Genomic DNA, 16,015 nt, shown 5'->3' on the forward strand with positions numbered 1-16,015 from the left:
ATACAGTATTGATTCTAAGACAGAAAAAGATTTTTTTTTAAGCCTTTGTCTTTAAGATAAATAATAAACTCCTTTTCTTAGCATTAAAGATTTCACAAAATCTGCTTCTAATCTACCTTCATATGCTAAGTAATATTATTCAATTTCATTTTTTCTACTTTGTAGTCAAACATTATTAAATGTTCACTGTATTCCACATTCCGTCTTTTACCTCTATGTATTTGCAAAGGCATCCTGTTCCTCTAAAGACCTCATCTTCCTTTTAGTTTTCATTTTATTTGTTTTCATTGTTACCCTTCCCAATTGCAATCTGTTAACTTGGTAAGTTATCCAATCTCTCTAGGCCTCAGTTTTCTTCATCTGTAAAATGCTAGGATTGGACTGATTTATTTCTTTTCTTTTTTTAAGTTTATTTAATTAATTTAGGGTATTTTCCCATGGTTTCATGATTCATGTTCTTTCCCTTCCCTCCTCCTGTAGCCAACGAGGAATTCCACTAGGTTTTACTTGTGTCATTGATCCAGACCTATTTCCATATTATTAACATTTGCACTAGGGTGATCATTTAAAGTCTATATCCCCAATCATATCCCCATTGAATCATGTGATTCATTATATGTTTTTCCTCTGTATTTCTACTCCCACAATTCTTTGCTGGATGTGGATAGTATTCTTTCTCATAAGTCCCTCAGAATTGTCCTTGATCATTGCACTGCTGCTAGGAGAGAGGACTAAGTGATTTCCTAATGCCCCTTCCAATTCTAAAACTGCTAAACTTTTAAAACTTTAAAAGAGTAATAGCAAAAACAGGTCCTTAATTTTCACATAGAATCATAGGAGGGGACCTCAGAGACCATCTGATCTAACCTCCTTGTTTTACAGATAAAGAAACTGATACCCAGAGATAGTAAGTGACTTACCATGAGTTTACAGGTAGTTAATTTTTTTAATTATTTGAACCTAGGCCCTCTGAATCCATAATTTGGGCTCTTTTCATTATATCATACTCTGAAGTGTCTTAAGACCAAAGAAAGCTTTATTTTAGAAACTTTTAAATATGTAGTACTGAGCACAGGCTAGAACTAAATTAATATCCAGAGAGCATTTTCCTAAAAGGGAAGGAACAAGGAGAAAGAGCTTGACCTATTTGTAAAGCATTTAGCACAGTTGCCTGGCAATAGTAGGTACTATATAAGTGGTAGTTAGTAATGATAATATAGTGTTAACTTCCTATGAGGAAACTCTTATCTGTACCTTCTTTTCAACTTATAATTTTACAGTTACCTGGGACACTGAGTGGTTGTGTTTTGCCTAGGGTCACAGATTAAATGTCAAAGGTGAAGAATTGAACTGCCTATCCTACCTGATACTGAATATCAAATTTATAGAATCTCTGTCAAACCTACATTACAATTGAACTCTGTCCCAGAAACTAGCAGTTGATTGAGAATAAATAGATCTGAGGGTATTGTATTTGTAATCTGTGCAAGGATTAAATTAAGAATACTTTGCACACTTGTTATTTAAATAGTATTTATTCAATCATATGGGCAGCAAAAGTTCAGATTGTTGGTGACTGGATTTTATTTCTAGTAACCTTTTTTTTTTTGATAACTGTTCTCGATTGCTAGAAAAATGTACTTTCTCAAAAGAAATACATTCAGAAACTATATCCATCTTATCTTATTGTATCTGAAGGAGGAAATATGAGCTAGAGAAAAAGACATAAAACAGTGTGCCTAAAAAAGAACTAAAGCATTTTGGCCTACTTTGGTACCTTCTCAAGATGAACTTGTACAACTGAAAACTGATGGTTGCTAGTGGGAATCAGTTTATCGGTATTATGACACTGGTGTTTCAGTGTTAGGAAAACAGTGGCTAATTGTTTCAAGTCAGAGTTAGGGGGATATTCAGATGATTTTTTAAAAAAGCTAAATTTATAATTTCTCGCTGATTTTCTTCAGTTGCATTTCTTGTAGAACACATGTACAATAAATGATGTATGCTATTTATCAATAATTTATTTCTCTTAAAGACAAAGACTCAAAAAATCTTTCCTATCAAGTTTATAGATGATGAAAATGTACATAGTGAAACAAATTAAATCTCAAACATTCTAACATAATTTTAAATTCAATAAGTATTAATGCACAATATCTATGTATGAAGTGTCAGAGACAGTAGAACAGAGGACAAAGCCCCAGCTAGTGGGGGATTTTCTAATCTTAAGAGGTGAGCAAAGATAACATGCACACAAAAATGTATAATCTAAGATAGAACATGATTTTTTTTTTTTTAAAGAACCAGTAAGAATTATTTAGGAAAATGTACCAGTCAGGGGCTAGGGGTGGCAGTTTCTGATACTAGAATGTGAATTCTATGAGGACTTCTTTGAGGAAAGAGTGAATTAAGGAATGATTTTCTGGGTGAGCTGTTTGGAGTCATCCATAAAGAAAGAGAGCTATTTCAACAAATGAACATGAGGAAGGAATCGAGTGTATTTCTATTGATGGCCTGTGGAGTTGCAGTCAAGGAACAATTAGAATCTACTTTGTATGGGAAAATATAAGTAGAGGAAAGGTAGATTAGCGTTCATTTGTACTTTGCTTTAAATTCTAAGCTACTTGGATTGCATTTTAAATTATAGATAATAGAGGACCACTGGAAAAAAATTTTTACAGCAATAATGGAGGGTTTTGGTTTTTTTGGTTTGTGGTGTTTTTTTGTTTGTTTGTTTTCATTTTTAAAATTTAATTTAGAATCTTTTCCCATGGTTACATGGTTCATGTTCTTTCCCTCCTCTCTCTATCCCCCCTCCCGGAGCTGATGAGCAATTCCACTGTGATTTACATGTATCATTGTTCAAAACCTATTTCTATATTATTAATATTTGCAATAGAGTGATCATTTAAAATCTACATCCCCAATCATCTCTCCATCGAACCATGTGATCAAGCAGTTGTTTTTCTTCTGCATTTCTGCTCCCACAGTTCTTTCTCTGGGTGTGGATTGCGGTTTTTTCTCATAAATTCCTCTGGATTGCCCTGGATCATTGAATTGCTTCTAGTAGAAAAGTCCATTACATTAGATTGTGCCACAGTGTATCCGTCTTTGTGTACATTGTTCTCCTGGTTCTTCTCTTTTCACTCTGCATCAATTCCTGGAGGTCTTTCCATTTCACGTGGAATTCCCTCCACTTCATTATTCCTTTTAGCACCATAGTTTTCCATCACCAACAGATACCACAGTTTGTTCAACCATTTCGTAATTGATGGATACCGCTTCATTTTCCAATTTTTGCCACCACAAAGAGCACAGTTATAAATATTTTTGTACAACTATTTTTCCTTATTATCTCTTTGGGGTACAAACCCAGCAGTGATAGGGCAGGCAGTCTTTGCCCTTTGGGCATAATTCCAAATTGCCTTCCAGAATGGTTGGATCAATTCACAACTCCATCAACAATATATTAGTGTCCCAATTTGCCACATTCCCTCCAACATTTATTATATTCCTTTGCTGTCATATTAGCCAATCTGCCACTGAAAATTTTTGAACAACAAAGTGGAAGTTAGACCAATACATTAAAAAGGTTATTTTGTCAGCTTTATAAAGAGTGGAATGGAAAGAAGATATTTGAGGTGGAGTAGTAACTAGTTAGGATACTGTTGTAATAACCCAGATAAGAGAATGAAGGCTTTAGAGTGGTGGCTTTTTGTCTGGAAAGGAGCTGGAGGATGGACATATATGATAACCAAGGTGGTCAAATTGACAGGCTTCTTTGAGGTACCTACAGGGATGAGAGTGATAAAAGAACAGAAAGATTCAAAGGTAACTGAAGTTACTGAGTGAGAGAAGCAAACTTGTAGGAGCAGCAAGTTTAGCGAGGAAGATGAGTTCAATTTTAGACATAGCAAAGTGTAGTGCCAAGATTTTTTTAAAAACCAATGGAAGAAGGCCTTTGAAAATTTGGTTAGGTCTTGTGAGGGAGATTTATTAAATACATGATCAATAATAGCCTTGGCTGGGAAGACATGGAGAAATCATAGCTGGACCCTCCACAATCCAAGGTCTGTGCCATATCACTGTATGAGGCACATCTCTAATGCCCTGCAATGTAGTAGGAACTTAAAATGAGAAATTAATTGAACTGATTACTTACCTAAATGAAATCCAAGGCAAAGGCTTTGCTAGGATATTAGCCTTTGCTTAAGGTAGTAGATGCCAAGGAAAGATTGATTAATCCTTAGTATGGCCACTATTTTAGATGATGTGGATCAGAGGCATCAAGTTAATATAGAAACAGATTCCTGATGGCACCATGCCACAGATTAATATCTATGTTGCACTATATTTTTATTTATTTTGTTAAATATGTTAAACCTATTTTGTTAAACATAAAACATGCCAATTACATTTTTATCTGGTTTGAGCTGCTCTGAAAAGTTTGGCAGGCAAGTTTGACATCTCTGTAGATGACCTCATAAAGTATTTTGCTTGTATCTCTGTTAAACTTTCTATTGAACTCTGTTAAATTTAAATTGTCTTTTTTCCACCCCCAGTCCAAGCCTTATGCATTTGATCGGGTATTCCAATCAAGCACAACACAGGAACAAGTATACAATGACTGTGCAAAGAAGATAGTTAAAGGTAAATTTATTTTATCTATATTCAAGAATGTTATTTTGTGTGAGACCTTATTTTGGCATTCTTCCCACCTCACATTCTCATATTTTTTTATCATTCTTCTAAGTTAATAATTGTGGAGGGAAATTGTTATATATTTAATACAAAATGAGTATGGTAATTATATTTAGTAAATATTTTATTATTTGGCGTTAATTGTACAAATGTTCATGCATAAATTGATGTAATGTCTAAACTTAGTGTTAAAAGCTAGACTTGAAAACTGACTTTATTTCCCTCTTATATTAGCATTCATATCACAAAATAGTTTCCAAGGTAATAAACTAGAATTGAAGCAACATGCCAAGGGAAATAGAATTATTAGTCAAATTCCCAAGAGTTTATAGAAAGTTACAATCTTTGTCAGTGCATGCCTATGCCTCTGCTCCATCATTATCTTCTCCACAAAAGCCCCTTCCAGCAGGAAGCAGGGAAGCTCTAAGGGAGCTTTGCTAAATAGCAACAAAGATGGCCCAGGTAAATATATTCCAGGCCAGATTAAGTTAATACAAGCCTGTTCTCTGGCTTTTTTCCTCCCTTGTTTTCATTCCATGGATTCATAGAATCTTGGGGTATTGGGTTTTGGGAGGGGGTTAACCTTTACCTTCTGTTTTAGAACCAATATTAAGTATCAGTTCTAAGGAAGAAGAACATTACTGGCTAGGCAGTGTGGGTTAAATGCGTCACATAGTAAGATTTGAGGTCAAATTTGAACCCAGGACATCCCATCTCTAGACCTGGCTCTCAAGTCACTGAGCCACCTAGCTGACTATAGAATCCTAGTATTGGAAAGGATCTTAGACATTATCTAGTCTAAACTTCTATTGTAAGAATCCTTTCTCTGCCGACCCTAAAAATGGAATGGCCATCCAACCCTTGCCCAGTTATGGTTCAGTGGTGAGACACTTATTTGACTGCACTAATAATTATGAGAAAGCTGAATTTTACATTGAACTGACACTTCCATCTTTGTAACTTTATTCAACCTAGTTCTGCCTCCTGGAGCAACCCAAAACAAATCTTTATTCACATGAATAATCTTTTTAATGCCTCTTTTCAAATTGAACATTTCTAAATTTTAAAAACTATTCTTGTGTTTTCATTTCCAGGCTCCTCAACATTTAGATTGCTCTCCTTTGGATACACTCTAGGTTGCCAATTCCTCAAAATAGTATTCAAAGTGCCCGAGTGCAGAGCACAGGGGTAGTACCCTTACTTCTCATAATCACTTTGATTAATGCTGCCTTTGATTGTTTTAACAATTTAAGTGGCTACATAATACAGTCGGCTCATTGAGCTTTAAAATCCCCAAGTCTTTTTCAGATGAATTCTTGTGAAGTCAGGTTTCTACGGATACTTCTGCACTCATGCAATTGAGTTTTTAATTTAAAGGCAAGAATTTAACCCACTTTGTTGGTTCAAACGAGTATATTTTAACCTTTAGAGATTCTTTTGAATTTCAGTTATTAGCTTGCTCTCTGCCTTTCATCAAATTAAGAAAAAAATGACCTGCACTTAGTAGATGTTTCCTAATTGATTCATGCACATGCCATATGCCTTCATATAGGTGATTAAAAAAAATAAGAAAAGAGTTTTGTCTACAGTCTACTAGAAACCTTCCTCCTGGTTATTATATTAATCAATACTTTGGAGTAAATCTAAGTGAATTGCCTAGTGTCACAGAGCCAATACCTTGTGTAGGGTAGGATTTGAACCCAGGTCTTCCTGACTACACCTGATTGCTTGGAGTTTCTATTATATATGTTAATTATACTGTCTACAAAGGAGTCAGTCTAGTTTGTTTTTGTTTGTTTTTTTGTGACTCTCTACTGGTTTGTGTTTTCACCTCATTATTTTTTAGGGATTCATACATTTCAGCTTGGACTTATTTATCTTTACTTCCTGGAAGTTGCCCTTTATTCCTTTTTAAAATTGATATTGTTCCATAGCAATCTTCAGGCTATTCTTCCTGATATCTCAAAAAATTACTGAAGTATCTGCCAGTACAAATTTGCAAGTATTTTCAGCACCTTGATATATAATTCTTCTGAAACTAGAGACTTATTTCCCTTGAGTACTGGTCCTATCACTCCTTGCTTTGATCATGTTTTTAAAATGGCCCTTTTTGTCCTTAACAGTTGTCAGTCAGTAAGCATTTACTAAGTGCTTACTGTGGGCCAGACACTGTGCCAAGCCCTGTTGATATAAAGAAAGGCAGAAGATAATCCCTGCTTTCCAGGAGCTCACAACCTGATTGGAGAAGACATCACTCAAAAAGGGGGACAGGAAGATGAGAGGGAGAGAGGAGAGGGGATATTTAAGACCTATGGCTGGGTAGGAATTGATGAGCTCACCTCTCTGGGCTCCTCTTTAAATGGAACTCTCTGATGTCCACTCCTCCACCCTCTCCAATCAAGGGAAGAGAAGGGGCCCTAGGGCCAGGGGATATTAAAGAGGCTTGAGTTTCAAAGTTGATGCAGACTTTCAGGAAGATGAGTTTCTGGAAATAATGATGAAAGTCCAGGAGAGCAGCCAGGTGGGAAGTGTTGGTTGTGAGCTAAGCTAAGCCACAGCTTTTTTGTTTCTAGAAATATTATATGCCTGTTAATTTAGGACTGTTTTAAGAATGTAGTAAGATTATATATGTGAAATATATGTTAAAAACTGTAAAATACTCAACTAACATTCCTCTAACCTACCTTTTTACTGCCCTTGATTTTTTTTTTTACTTCTTTTCATAATTTGCTTCTTTAAATAACAGTACATCACACAGATTGTTGTGTAGCAATACTGGTTTCTTTAAGCACTCTCATTTATTAAATTAAATACAAAGATGCCTTGCCTTCGTGGAGTTCATAAGCTGTCAGAGAGACTATAACATATACACAATATATATGATGTAATAACTGTACAGTAATTAGTATGGAATATAACATGAGAGGAACCATGTACATAAGATTCAAGGAAGACCCTGTTTCCAAGTTATGGGATCAGTGAAGGCTTTGTGGGGAGTTGGCTTTCGCACAGGACCTTGAAGGATGATTAGGATTTTAAAAGGCCTGTTTAAGGGTAAAGGCTTTCAGGTAAATAAAGTAATATGTACAGAAACACTGGAGTGAGGAAGTACTTAATGTTTATGTGGGATGAAGACTACAGTTTGGCTAGAGACCAGTTCATTTGCAATGGAAAAGTGGAAGATAAGGCTACTTGAAATGTTCTCTCTTTCCACTGATTGTAAGTGACTTTGAACCTTAAATCTTATTAGAACACTTGTTGTGCCCCACCCCCCACTAGACTGTCCTAATGTGATTTAGTGAATTGTAGGGACACCAGGTTGTAGAGTAACTTAGATGCCAGGCTAAGGAGTTTGGACTTTATATTCAGTAGGCTAGATATGAGCAGACCCTGACATAAGGAAGATTAGTTTGGAAGTCGTATAAAAGAATGATTCAGAGGAAGGAAAGACTAGAGCAGTGGTATGCTGGTACCAGCCCATCCTGACTAGAGCTGACTGCAAAATTTTCACTGAGCATTTGAACCTCAGAAATTGGCAAATGTTATAAATCTGATGTATTATCATATATTACATATGTAATATTATTTAAATTTTTGATTTATTGTTTTTTGGTTGTCTCTACTTAAAGTGATGAGAATGTGTTAATAATGCAGATTAAACTAAGAAGTATGTCATGTATATATTTTTCCTGAAAAAAAAAGTTGTTAAACATTAGCCAGCACATTCCCAGACCAGATACATGGAGCCTCATTAGACTGTTGAAGAAATAGGATAATCTCTCTGAGGGCAAAGTCTTTTTTTTTTCCCCCTGACCATATCACTTCCCTGATCCAGAAGTTTCAATGCCTCTAGTTCCCTCTTAAGTGCTCATTGCTTCCAGACAGAATGTTCTTTCTCCTCACTTTTTTCTCTTAGGATCCATAGCTCCCTTCAAGGCCTAGCTTTAGTACTATCTTCTTCAAGAAGCCTTTCCTCTTTTTCCTAGTTGTGAATGATCCCCTAACCTCCAGATCCCTTTTTATATAGCCTATATTTATTTGTGGGTATGTTGCTTCTTCCCTGTAGAAAGGACATTCCTCAAGGTCAGCAGTCATCACAGTTTTATAGCCGTATCCCCTGCAGTAGGCAATTTAATAAATGCTTGTTGAATTTAATTGAATTAGTTAAGAAGCTATTTCAGTAGTGGGCAAGAAGATTAAGAAAGCCTGATTGCAGAGAAAATTGGGAGGAAGTAGAACTGATGTGAGAGCTTGCCCAGGTGGAATTGGCAGGACATGGCACCTGATTGAATCTGTAGGGAGATTGAGAAGCCAAAGATATCTTCAAGATCACAAGCTTAGGTGACTGAGTGACATTATCTTGATCTACTCTTTTAGAGATTTTCAGTGTAAAGGCCTAGGTGAACCAGGGACTCAGATTTTAGAATGAAAGGTCACAAACTTGATTAGGTACATTGAAGGAGTTCTTCAATAGTTGAATATTACAAACAATAATTTAGGAACAGAATTTCATAGCATGTATCTCATTTTATTCTGAAGTTAAAGCTAAGACAAATTAGACCAGTGAAATTCCCTGTTTCTCAAATTTATAATAAAAGAATAACAATATAAGAATGTTGTAAGAGAAACTTATATTCCTGTTTATAAATTTTGACATTATAACATCCTTCTGATTTACCACTAGCACCATTAGCCATAATGTTTCATATTTGATTATTTCCTTCAAGGTCATGTTGAAGCTAGTGGCTTTATTTTCTTTTTTCAGAGTAATGAGGCAGTGGATAGTGAGCTAGATGGACACTGGACATTTATTAAATACTTACTATGTGCCAAACATTGCATTTCCACCTTTAAGGGGACAAATAATCTTAACAGTCTCTGATTAGAAAGAAAGAATTCATTTCTGGCGTTAACTTTCACTGTTATCCTGGGCAAATCACTTAACCTCTATGTTTATCAAATGACTCCCTAGGACTTACAGGTATTCCTTCCACATCACAGGGGTTAAATCCAGCCCCCTACAATCTGAAAGATTTGCATTAAAATTTTTTTAGCCCTCTCTTTATACCAAAGAAGTCTGAATATTTTCTTTTTCTTTTATGGAGTGGTTACAGTACCTTATTGTAAAATTTGGGTTAAATATTTTGTCATAGGCTATTGTAGTTCAATGCTAAGTAAGAATACTTATAAAAATAAGTTTTTTAAAAAATAACCTTTGAAATTCCCTATTGGTTCTCACCATTAGCCAGTGGTACATCTCTACAGTCGACTGAAGATTGTTGAATGCTAGTTGATGATGGTGACAACACAAGCTCATGACCACATACATAAAATGAATCAGACCTAGACAATTCTTGTCATACAGTTAAGATGGACACATGTCATATATACATAAAATACCAATAACTTATATTAGACTGTACCCTGTATATGGAAACATATCACTAACATTATTAACATTACCAAATCAATATTTATTTGTTAACTCTAACAGTATTATAATTTATCATCAGTACATAGATTTTACAAACTTTTTAAGATATCTACATTTCTAGCCTTTGTGTGTCAGCTGCTGGCTATATTTATTGTATTAAAAGATAGAATATGTTGATATCATATATTACTGTATATATGTTTTATTATGCATTCCTGAATTTCTAAACTTTTTCATTGTCATCTGCAGGTTCTATAAAACTCCAAAATATTCCCATTTCATTTCTTATGCCAACCAACAATATATTGAAACCCTGATGGGGAAAGTTACAATGTGGAACAGATATCTGTATTTACTAAGTCTTAGATAAATTGCCTTTTACTCTGGCAAAGGAAGCTCTCCATGCTCAAATGAACAATCCTTTTTGTAATTTGTGTTCTTTTAAGTGAGGATTAAACATAAGCTTGGATGGGTTTATAATTTTTTACATAATTTTAGATAGACTTGTTATATGTTAACTAGTCTGAAGAAAAATAAGTGTGTTTTTTCCTCATCAAGTTGTGACTTTTTGTTTGTTTGTTTTTAAACCCTTACCTTCCATCTTGGAATCAATACTGTGTATTGGTTCTAAGGCAAAAGAGCAGTAAGGGTAGTCAGTGGGGGTTAAGTGACTTGCCCAGGGTCACACACAGCTGGAAAGTGTCTGAGGCCAGATTTGAACCTAAGGCCACACACCCCACCCCCATTTCTGGCTCTCAATCCACTGCGCTACCCAGCTGCCCCCTGTGACGTTTTCTTACAATACTTTAAAAGCAGTTTTCTGAATTTTGTTCAAGAATGAAAATTCCCTAATATATATCTTTTTTTTAACTTATAGATGTACTTGAGGGATATAATGGTACAATATTTGCCTATGGACAGACATCCTCCGGGAAGACCCATACAATGGAGGTAAAAATTGTAAAATAAGTGTCCCTGTCCTTTTTTGAGTAGTATTGTCAATGCTATTAATTATTTTTCTATTAACAGTAATACTATTTTAACAATTATTTTGGCCATGTACTTGAAATCATTAAACTTTTTATAAGATGATAATTTATTATTATCATAGAAAATAGTAAGAATTTGGGGTTCTGCTTATGGTAGAGTAGCAAAGTATAGAATTCAAATAATTTTCCTCTCTCAAAATTTTTTTTGACCCAATTTAGACATTATATTAAGATGAAAATTCAGTCCTATTAGACCTTTAAAACTGGATCCTATCAGAGTAGCATACTTATGTCACTTTATGTTAAGTATTTTGCTGCAGTTATTAACTACTTTTTGGAGTTTTTTTAATGTTTATGTGCTAAAAGTTCAGAGTGGTAAACTGGAGCAGGGTTTGTTTGTTTGCTTTTGCATTTTTTTCCACCTGATCTTAGAAAGAAGCAATGCTGCCTCCTATGATCAGAGGTTGTCTCAATCACCCATGCCATTCTGAACACAATTCACTTCTTTTGAAAACAGTCTATGTTTGAGCATCTGCTTTGGGGGATTTAGTTTGACTACAAAAGTTAAAATCCCTTGAGGCATTTCTCATATTTGAATACATTTGAATTGAACTGAGGGAGAAAGATTTTTGTAAATAAGAGTTTTCCTTTTTGTATATATCTGTTATTCCAATGAGCCAATCCAAGCTTGATTATTAGAATGTGATTCTAAGGACAGTCAGGTAAAATATAATGTTCATATTTGAGATCATAGTAGTGGTCTTGTGTGTTTTGGTATATATATATATGCCATATAGTCCAGAAGCTAGTTTTCTGGCTATATTTAATAAAAACAATTGTATTCTTTCAGTCATTCCTATTCAGTATTACTTCATTTTAGTTGTAAAAGATTTGCTTGTAGATATTTTCTGTTAGTTGCATTAAATTTTTTTTATTATAACTCACTAAAAAATTTTAGTAAATGTTTTTTGTTGTTCCATTCAGGGCAAACTCCATGATCCAGATGGTATGGGTATTATTCCACGAATAGTACAAGATATTTTTAATTATATTTACTCGATGGATGAAAATTTGGAATTTCACATTAAGGTAAACTTAGAGAGATTTCTTTTCATTCAGCTTTCAGGATAATGATTAAAATTCATATTAGTAGTTGTCAAGTTTGTAGTTAATAAGTTTTTGTAAAAGTCACCTGCACTTTAGACCTCTTACTGTCCTCAACATACTCGGTCTCATTATTCATTGTGTGCATACTTTATGCTTTATTAAATTATGAGGTTCTAGGAAGCAGGGGCAATATCTCATTTATATATATTGATAGCAAATTGCACAGTGCCTCTGCATTAAGGTAATCTTAAATTACCTTAACCATAATGTTGGAGGTTTTGGACAGCTGTTTTTTAGTTTTTTCTTTGTTCAATACCTTTGTGAAGTGGTTCCCATACTTGTTTTCTGAGCTGGCTTGTTCACTGCAACCTGCCCAAACAGCAGCAGATCTGGCTTCTGTAGAAGGACCACTTCTATCTGTCCACAAATTAAATTCTCTTATAGTTAAAATGAGGGGGAATGCCAAGATTCACTCCAGTGTATATACTCACTACTATCACATTCTGATCCCCACTACAATGTTACAATTTATGTAAAATCAGTCATCACAGTGGCACTATTAACTCTTTAAACATTACACATTGATGATAAGACATAGCACAGTTACATAATATAAAGCACGTGCATAAATAATCCATATATCATCTCTCAGACATAAACCAAGGTGATGTTTTCCTACGAGTATACAAGGGGAAGAATAAGCACCTGTATACTAGAAGCATATAAATTGCCCCAGGTACAAGACAGCCCTTGTGCCTGGAGCATTTTGTAACTCTGGACTGTGGGTCTTTAATTTCTTATCCCTTCAGGAACAATCTATACCACACAAAGCTGTTTTTCTGCTAACTGTTCGTTTGCAGAAGCTCAATACTCTTCCTGAGCAAATTTACTTTTGTTTTTTAAGTGATGAAGCAAAAGAGCCACAGTTATTCTGGACAAATCACTTAAGCTCTAGTCCTTATTTTCAACAGTAAAAGTGAAAAAGTTGGACTAGGTCAGCCAAAGTTGGCAAACCTTTTAGAGTTTGCATGCCGAAACTATACCTTCAAGCTGCCTGTGAGCCCACATTACCCCCAGACATCAGAGGGAGAGGAGGAAGGAAGTGCTCACATCAGGCTTCTGGGTGGAGGGGAGGGGCTTGTGAAAAATATCCTCAGGCAAGTGGCGAGGGAAAGGGGAGCAGCCCCCTCCAGCACACTGGGGCACACATGTCACCCCTTGGCTAACACAGAACTGAGTGATCTCCAATTTTTTTTTTCAGGTGAACAAATCTGAGCCTTTTTTAGAAAGAGGGAATATTTTAAAAGGAAATAAAGTGGGGGAAAGGCTTTGGGACTTATTCATTATCTACCACTAAATGAACTTGACTAGGAATGTGTATTTGGGAACTTAGTGATGTGATTAACCCTGTCTACCCTTATTTAATCTTTGTTTTTCCTTTAGGTATCATATTTTGAAATATATCTGGATAAGATAAGGGATCTTTTGGATGGTAAGTTGTACTCTTCCCCATTTATTATCTCTTCTGGAATAATAGTAGTTAGTTATGTCTTGTTAGAAAGAACCCTAATGATTTTTTCCCAATAGATGGAAAGGCATTTGAGAATATTAAAATTGCCTTAAATTATAGAAAGTCATACTTAAAAATGATTCGTATCAATCACTTGTGTGCTTTATAACACAATTTGAGTCATACGTTTAAGGATACTTTAAAAAAATATTGACTATTGAGTGTATAAGTCTAGCTATGATGGAGTATTCTTTATTTTTCCTCAATGCTTTGACTTTAAAAATAGTGCTTTTTGCCTGTTTGTCGTACTGCTAATAGGGAAAAAATTGTAATAACAATTTCTCAGCTAATGTTACATTAATAAAGGTATTAGTTATGTAACAAGTAGTATTTTCCTATTTCAGTTTCAAAGACCAATCTTTCTGTTCATGAGGATAAAAACAGAGTTCCCTATGTAAAGGTCAGTATAAAGACTAGAATAATTTGTAAGGAAAAAAACATAATGATGGGGGAGGTAGAATTTAACACTTTAAAATTTATTTTTAAGGGTTGCACAGAGCGCTTTGTATGTAGTCCAGATGAGGTTATGGATACTATAGATGAAGGGAAATCTAACAGACATGTAGCAGTTACAAGTAAGTAGACTTTCAATTTTTTTTTTAATCTGTTGCCACTTGAATTATGTTTTTCATTTAAATGTCATCTTAGAAGAAATTTTTGGAGAGGAAAAATTAAAAGCCAATTTGTTTAATTGTTTTAATGTGTTTTCATTATAGATATGAATGAACATAGCTCTAGAAGTCACAGTATCTTTCTTATTAACGTAAAACAAGAAAACACTCAAACGGAACAGAAACTGAGTGGGAAACTTTATCTGGTAGATTTGGCCGGTAGTGAAAAGGTAACATTTTTCTTTTTTAAAAATAAATATTACTCTAAGAATATACATCTAATTGGATTAAGTTCATTCTTCTGTAGTGTTTTGTATATCTCATTAAATCTTTTAGAGAAAAATATGTAAAATATTTATTTTTTTATAGTTTTCTGTTTTAGCCCCTCTGACAATTTGTAGGTCATACATAGTATGATTAATTTGATTGTGGTAATCAACCAGAGCTATTGAATCTTAAGGAAAATACGATTTTGTAAGATAGTCCATAACTTTATTTACATTTAAGACACATGACCTAAATGTTTGGTATTGTTTTTAGTGGGAATATTTTCAGATTGTATTTTGTATGATTTAGTTGTTTAGAATATAGTATATGTGAATATGTTTATCACCTCATAGGTACTTCAAAAATTTTTGTTAGAAATTGTTTATTGAAAAGTTGTCATATTTGTCAGTTAAGAGAGATGAATTTCTCATTTTAGTTGTACTTGCATTTTAATGTTTAGAGAATTATTTTACTTTCAAAGCTTTTTATAACCTAGTCTTTTATCATCCCTAATTCTCAACATGTACCTTTTGCTTTTAGCTAGGCCTCTTTTCCCTATCATCAATATTTTTAATGGGCATTCTAGCCTCTCTGACTTTGCTTATATTTTCCTTGCTCTTCTTATCCAAAGTCTTTTGCATTTTTCAAATATGATTTCAGATCCCACCTCTGACATAAAATTATCCCTGAAAACTCTAGCACCATTAATAGCCCATCTTATTTTCAGATTGCATTGCTTAATCACCTAGTTAATTTAGGATTAAGTCATATATGGTGGTAGATCTAGTCAAATCCCTTTGTTTAAGCTACCTTGTACATGACATGCACTACTTGTTTCTTGTTTAGTGAACATATGTATCCATTCCTGCTTTAACCCCTTTTGCTCTGGATTTTCTGCTATATAATGAGATACATATGGCATGAAACAGAAAAGGCTGGAGTTAAAGTTAGACTCAGGTTTGAATCCTGCCCCTGGATACAAGAGGCAGAATGGTGGGTCAAGTCCTTGCTTTGGTACTTATACTTGTATGGCCTTGGGAAATCATTTCACTCACATGGGACTCAGTGTAAGCGCTAGGAACCTAGCTCTCTCAGTCTTTGGTACTTTGAATGTACCTATGTTACTGTAGGTAGGTCACAAATGACTCGTGATTTATGTGATAGGAAATGTTCCCAGGACTTCCTCACAGTTACTTAGAGTAGCCAGCCTTTCACAACATCTATTAAAGTACTAGGGATATAATAAGCAATTAAATGTTTATTGAATCTAATTTGTTTTGTAATCAATATTTTATAATGTGTTTGCTATGTTATGTGATGCAATAAAAAGAACTGG

General features: G+C 34.4%; 1 protein-coding gene across 2 annotated transcripts in view; it reads left to right on the top strand.

Annotated features, from left to right (window-relative positions):
* KIF5B (kinesin family member 5B) overlaps window positions 1-16,015 on the top strand; it is a 70,647-nt gene that overhangs the window by 16,037 nt on the left and 38,595 nt on the right. For both annotated transcript variants that reach the window (XM_007504779.3, XM_007504780.3), the window contains exons 2-8: window positions 4,563-4,650; window positions 11,013-11,086; window positions 12,109-12,213; window positions 13,675-13,723; window positions 14,146-14,201; window positions 14,289-14,376; window positions 14,518-14,642. In XM_007504779.3, the coding sequence (XP_007504841.1) occupies window positions 4,563-4,650; window positions 11,013-11,086; window positions 12,109-12,213; window positions 13,675-13,723; window positions 14,146-14,201; window positions 14,289-14,376; window positions 14,518-14,642 (585 nt within the window). The remainder of the gene's footprint in view (window positions 1-4,562; window positions 4,651-11,012; window positions 11,087-12,108; window positions 12,214-13,674; window positions 13,724-14,145; window positions 14,202-14,288; window positions 14,377-14,517; window positions 14,643-16,015) is intronic.

Source organism: Monodelphis domestica, chromosome 5, assembly GCF_027887165.1.
Source record: "Monodelphis domestica isolate mMonDom1 chromosome 5, mMonDom1.pri, whole genome shotgun sequence".
Classification (NCBI taxonomy): Eukaryota; Metazoa; Chordata; class Mammalia; order Didelphimorphia; family Didelphidae; genus Monodelphis; species Monodelphis domestica.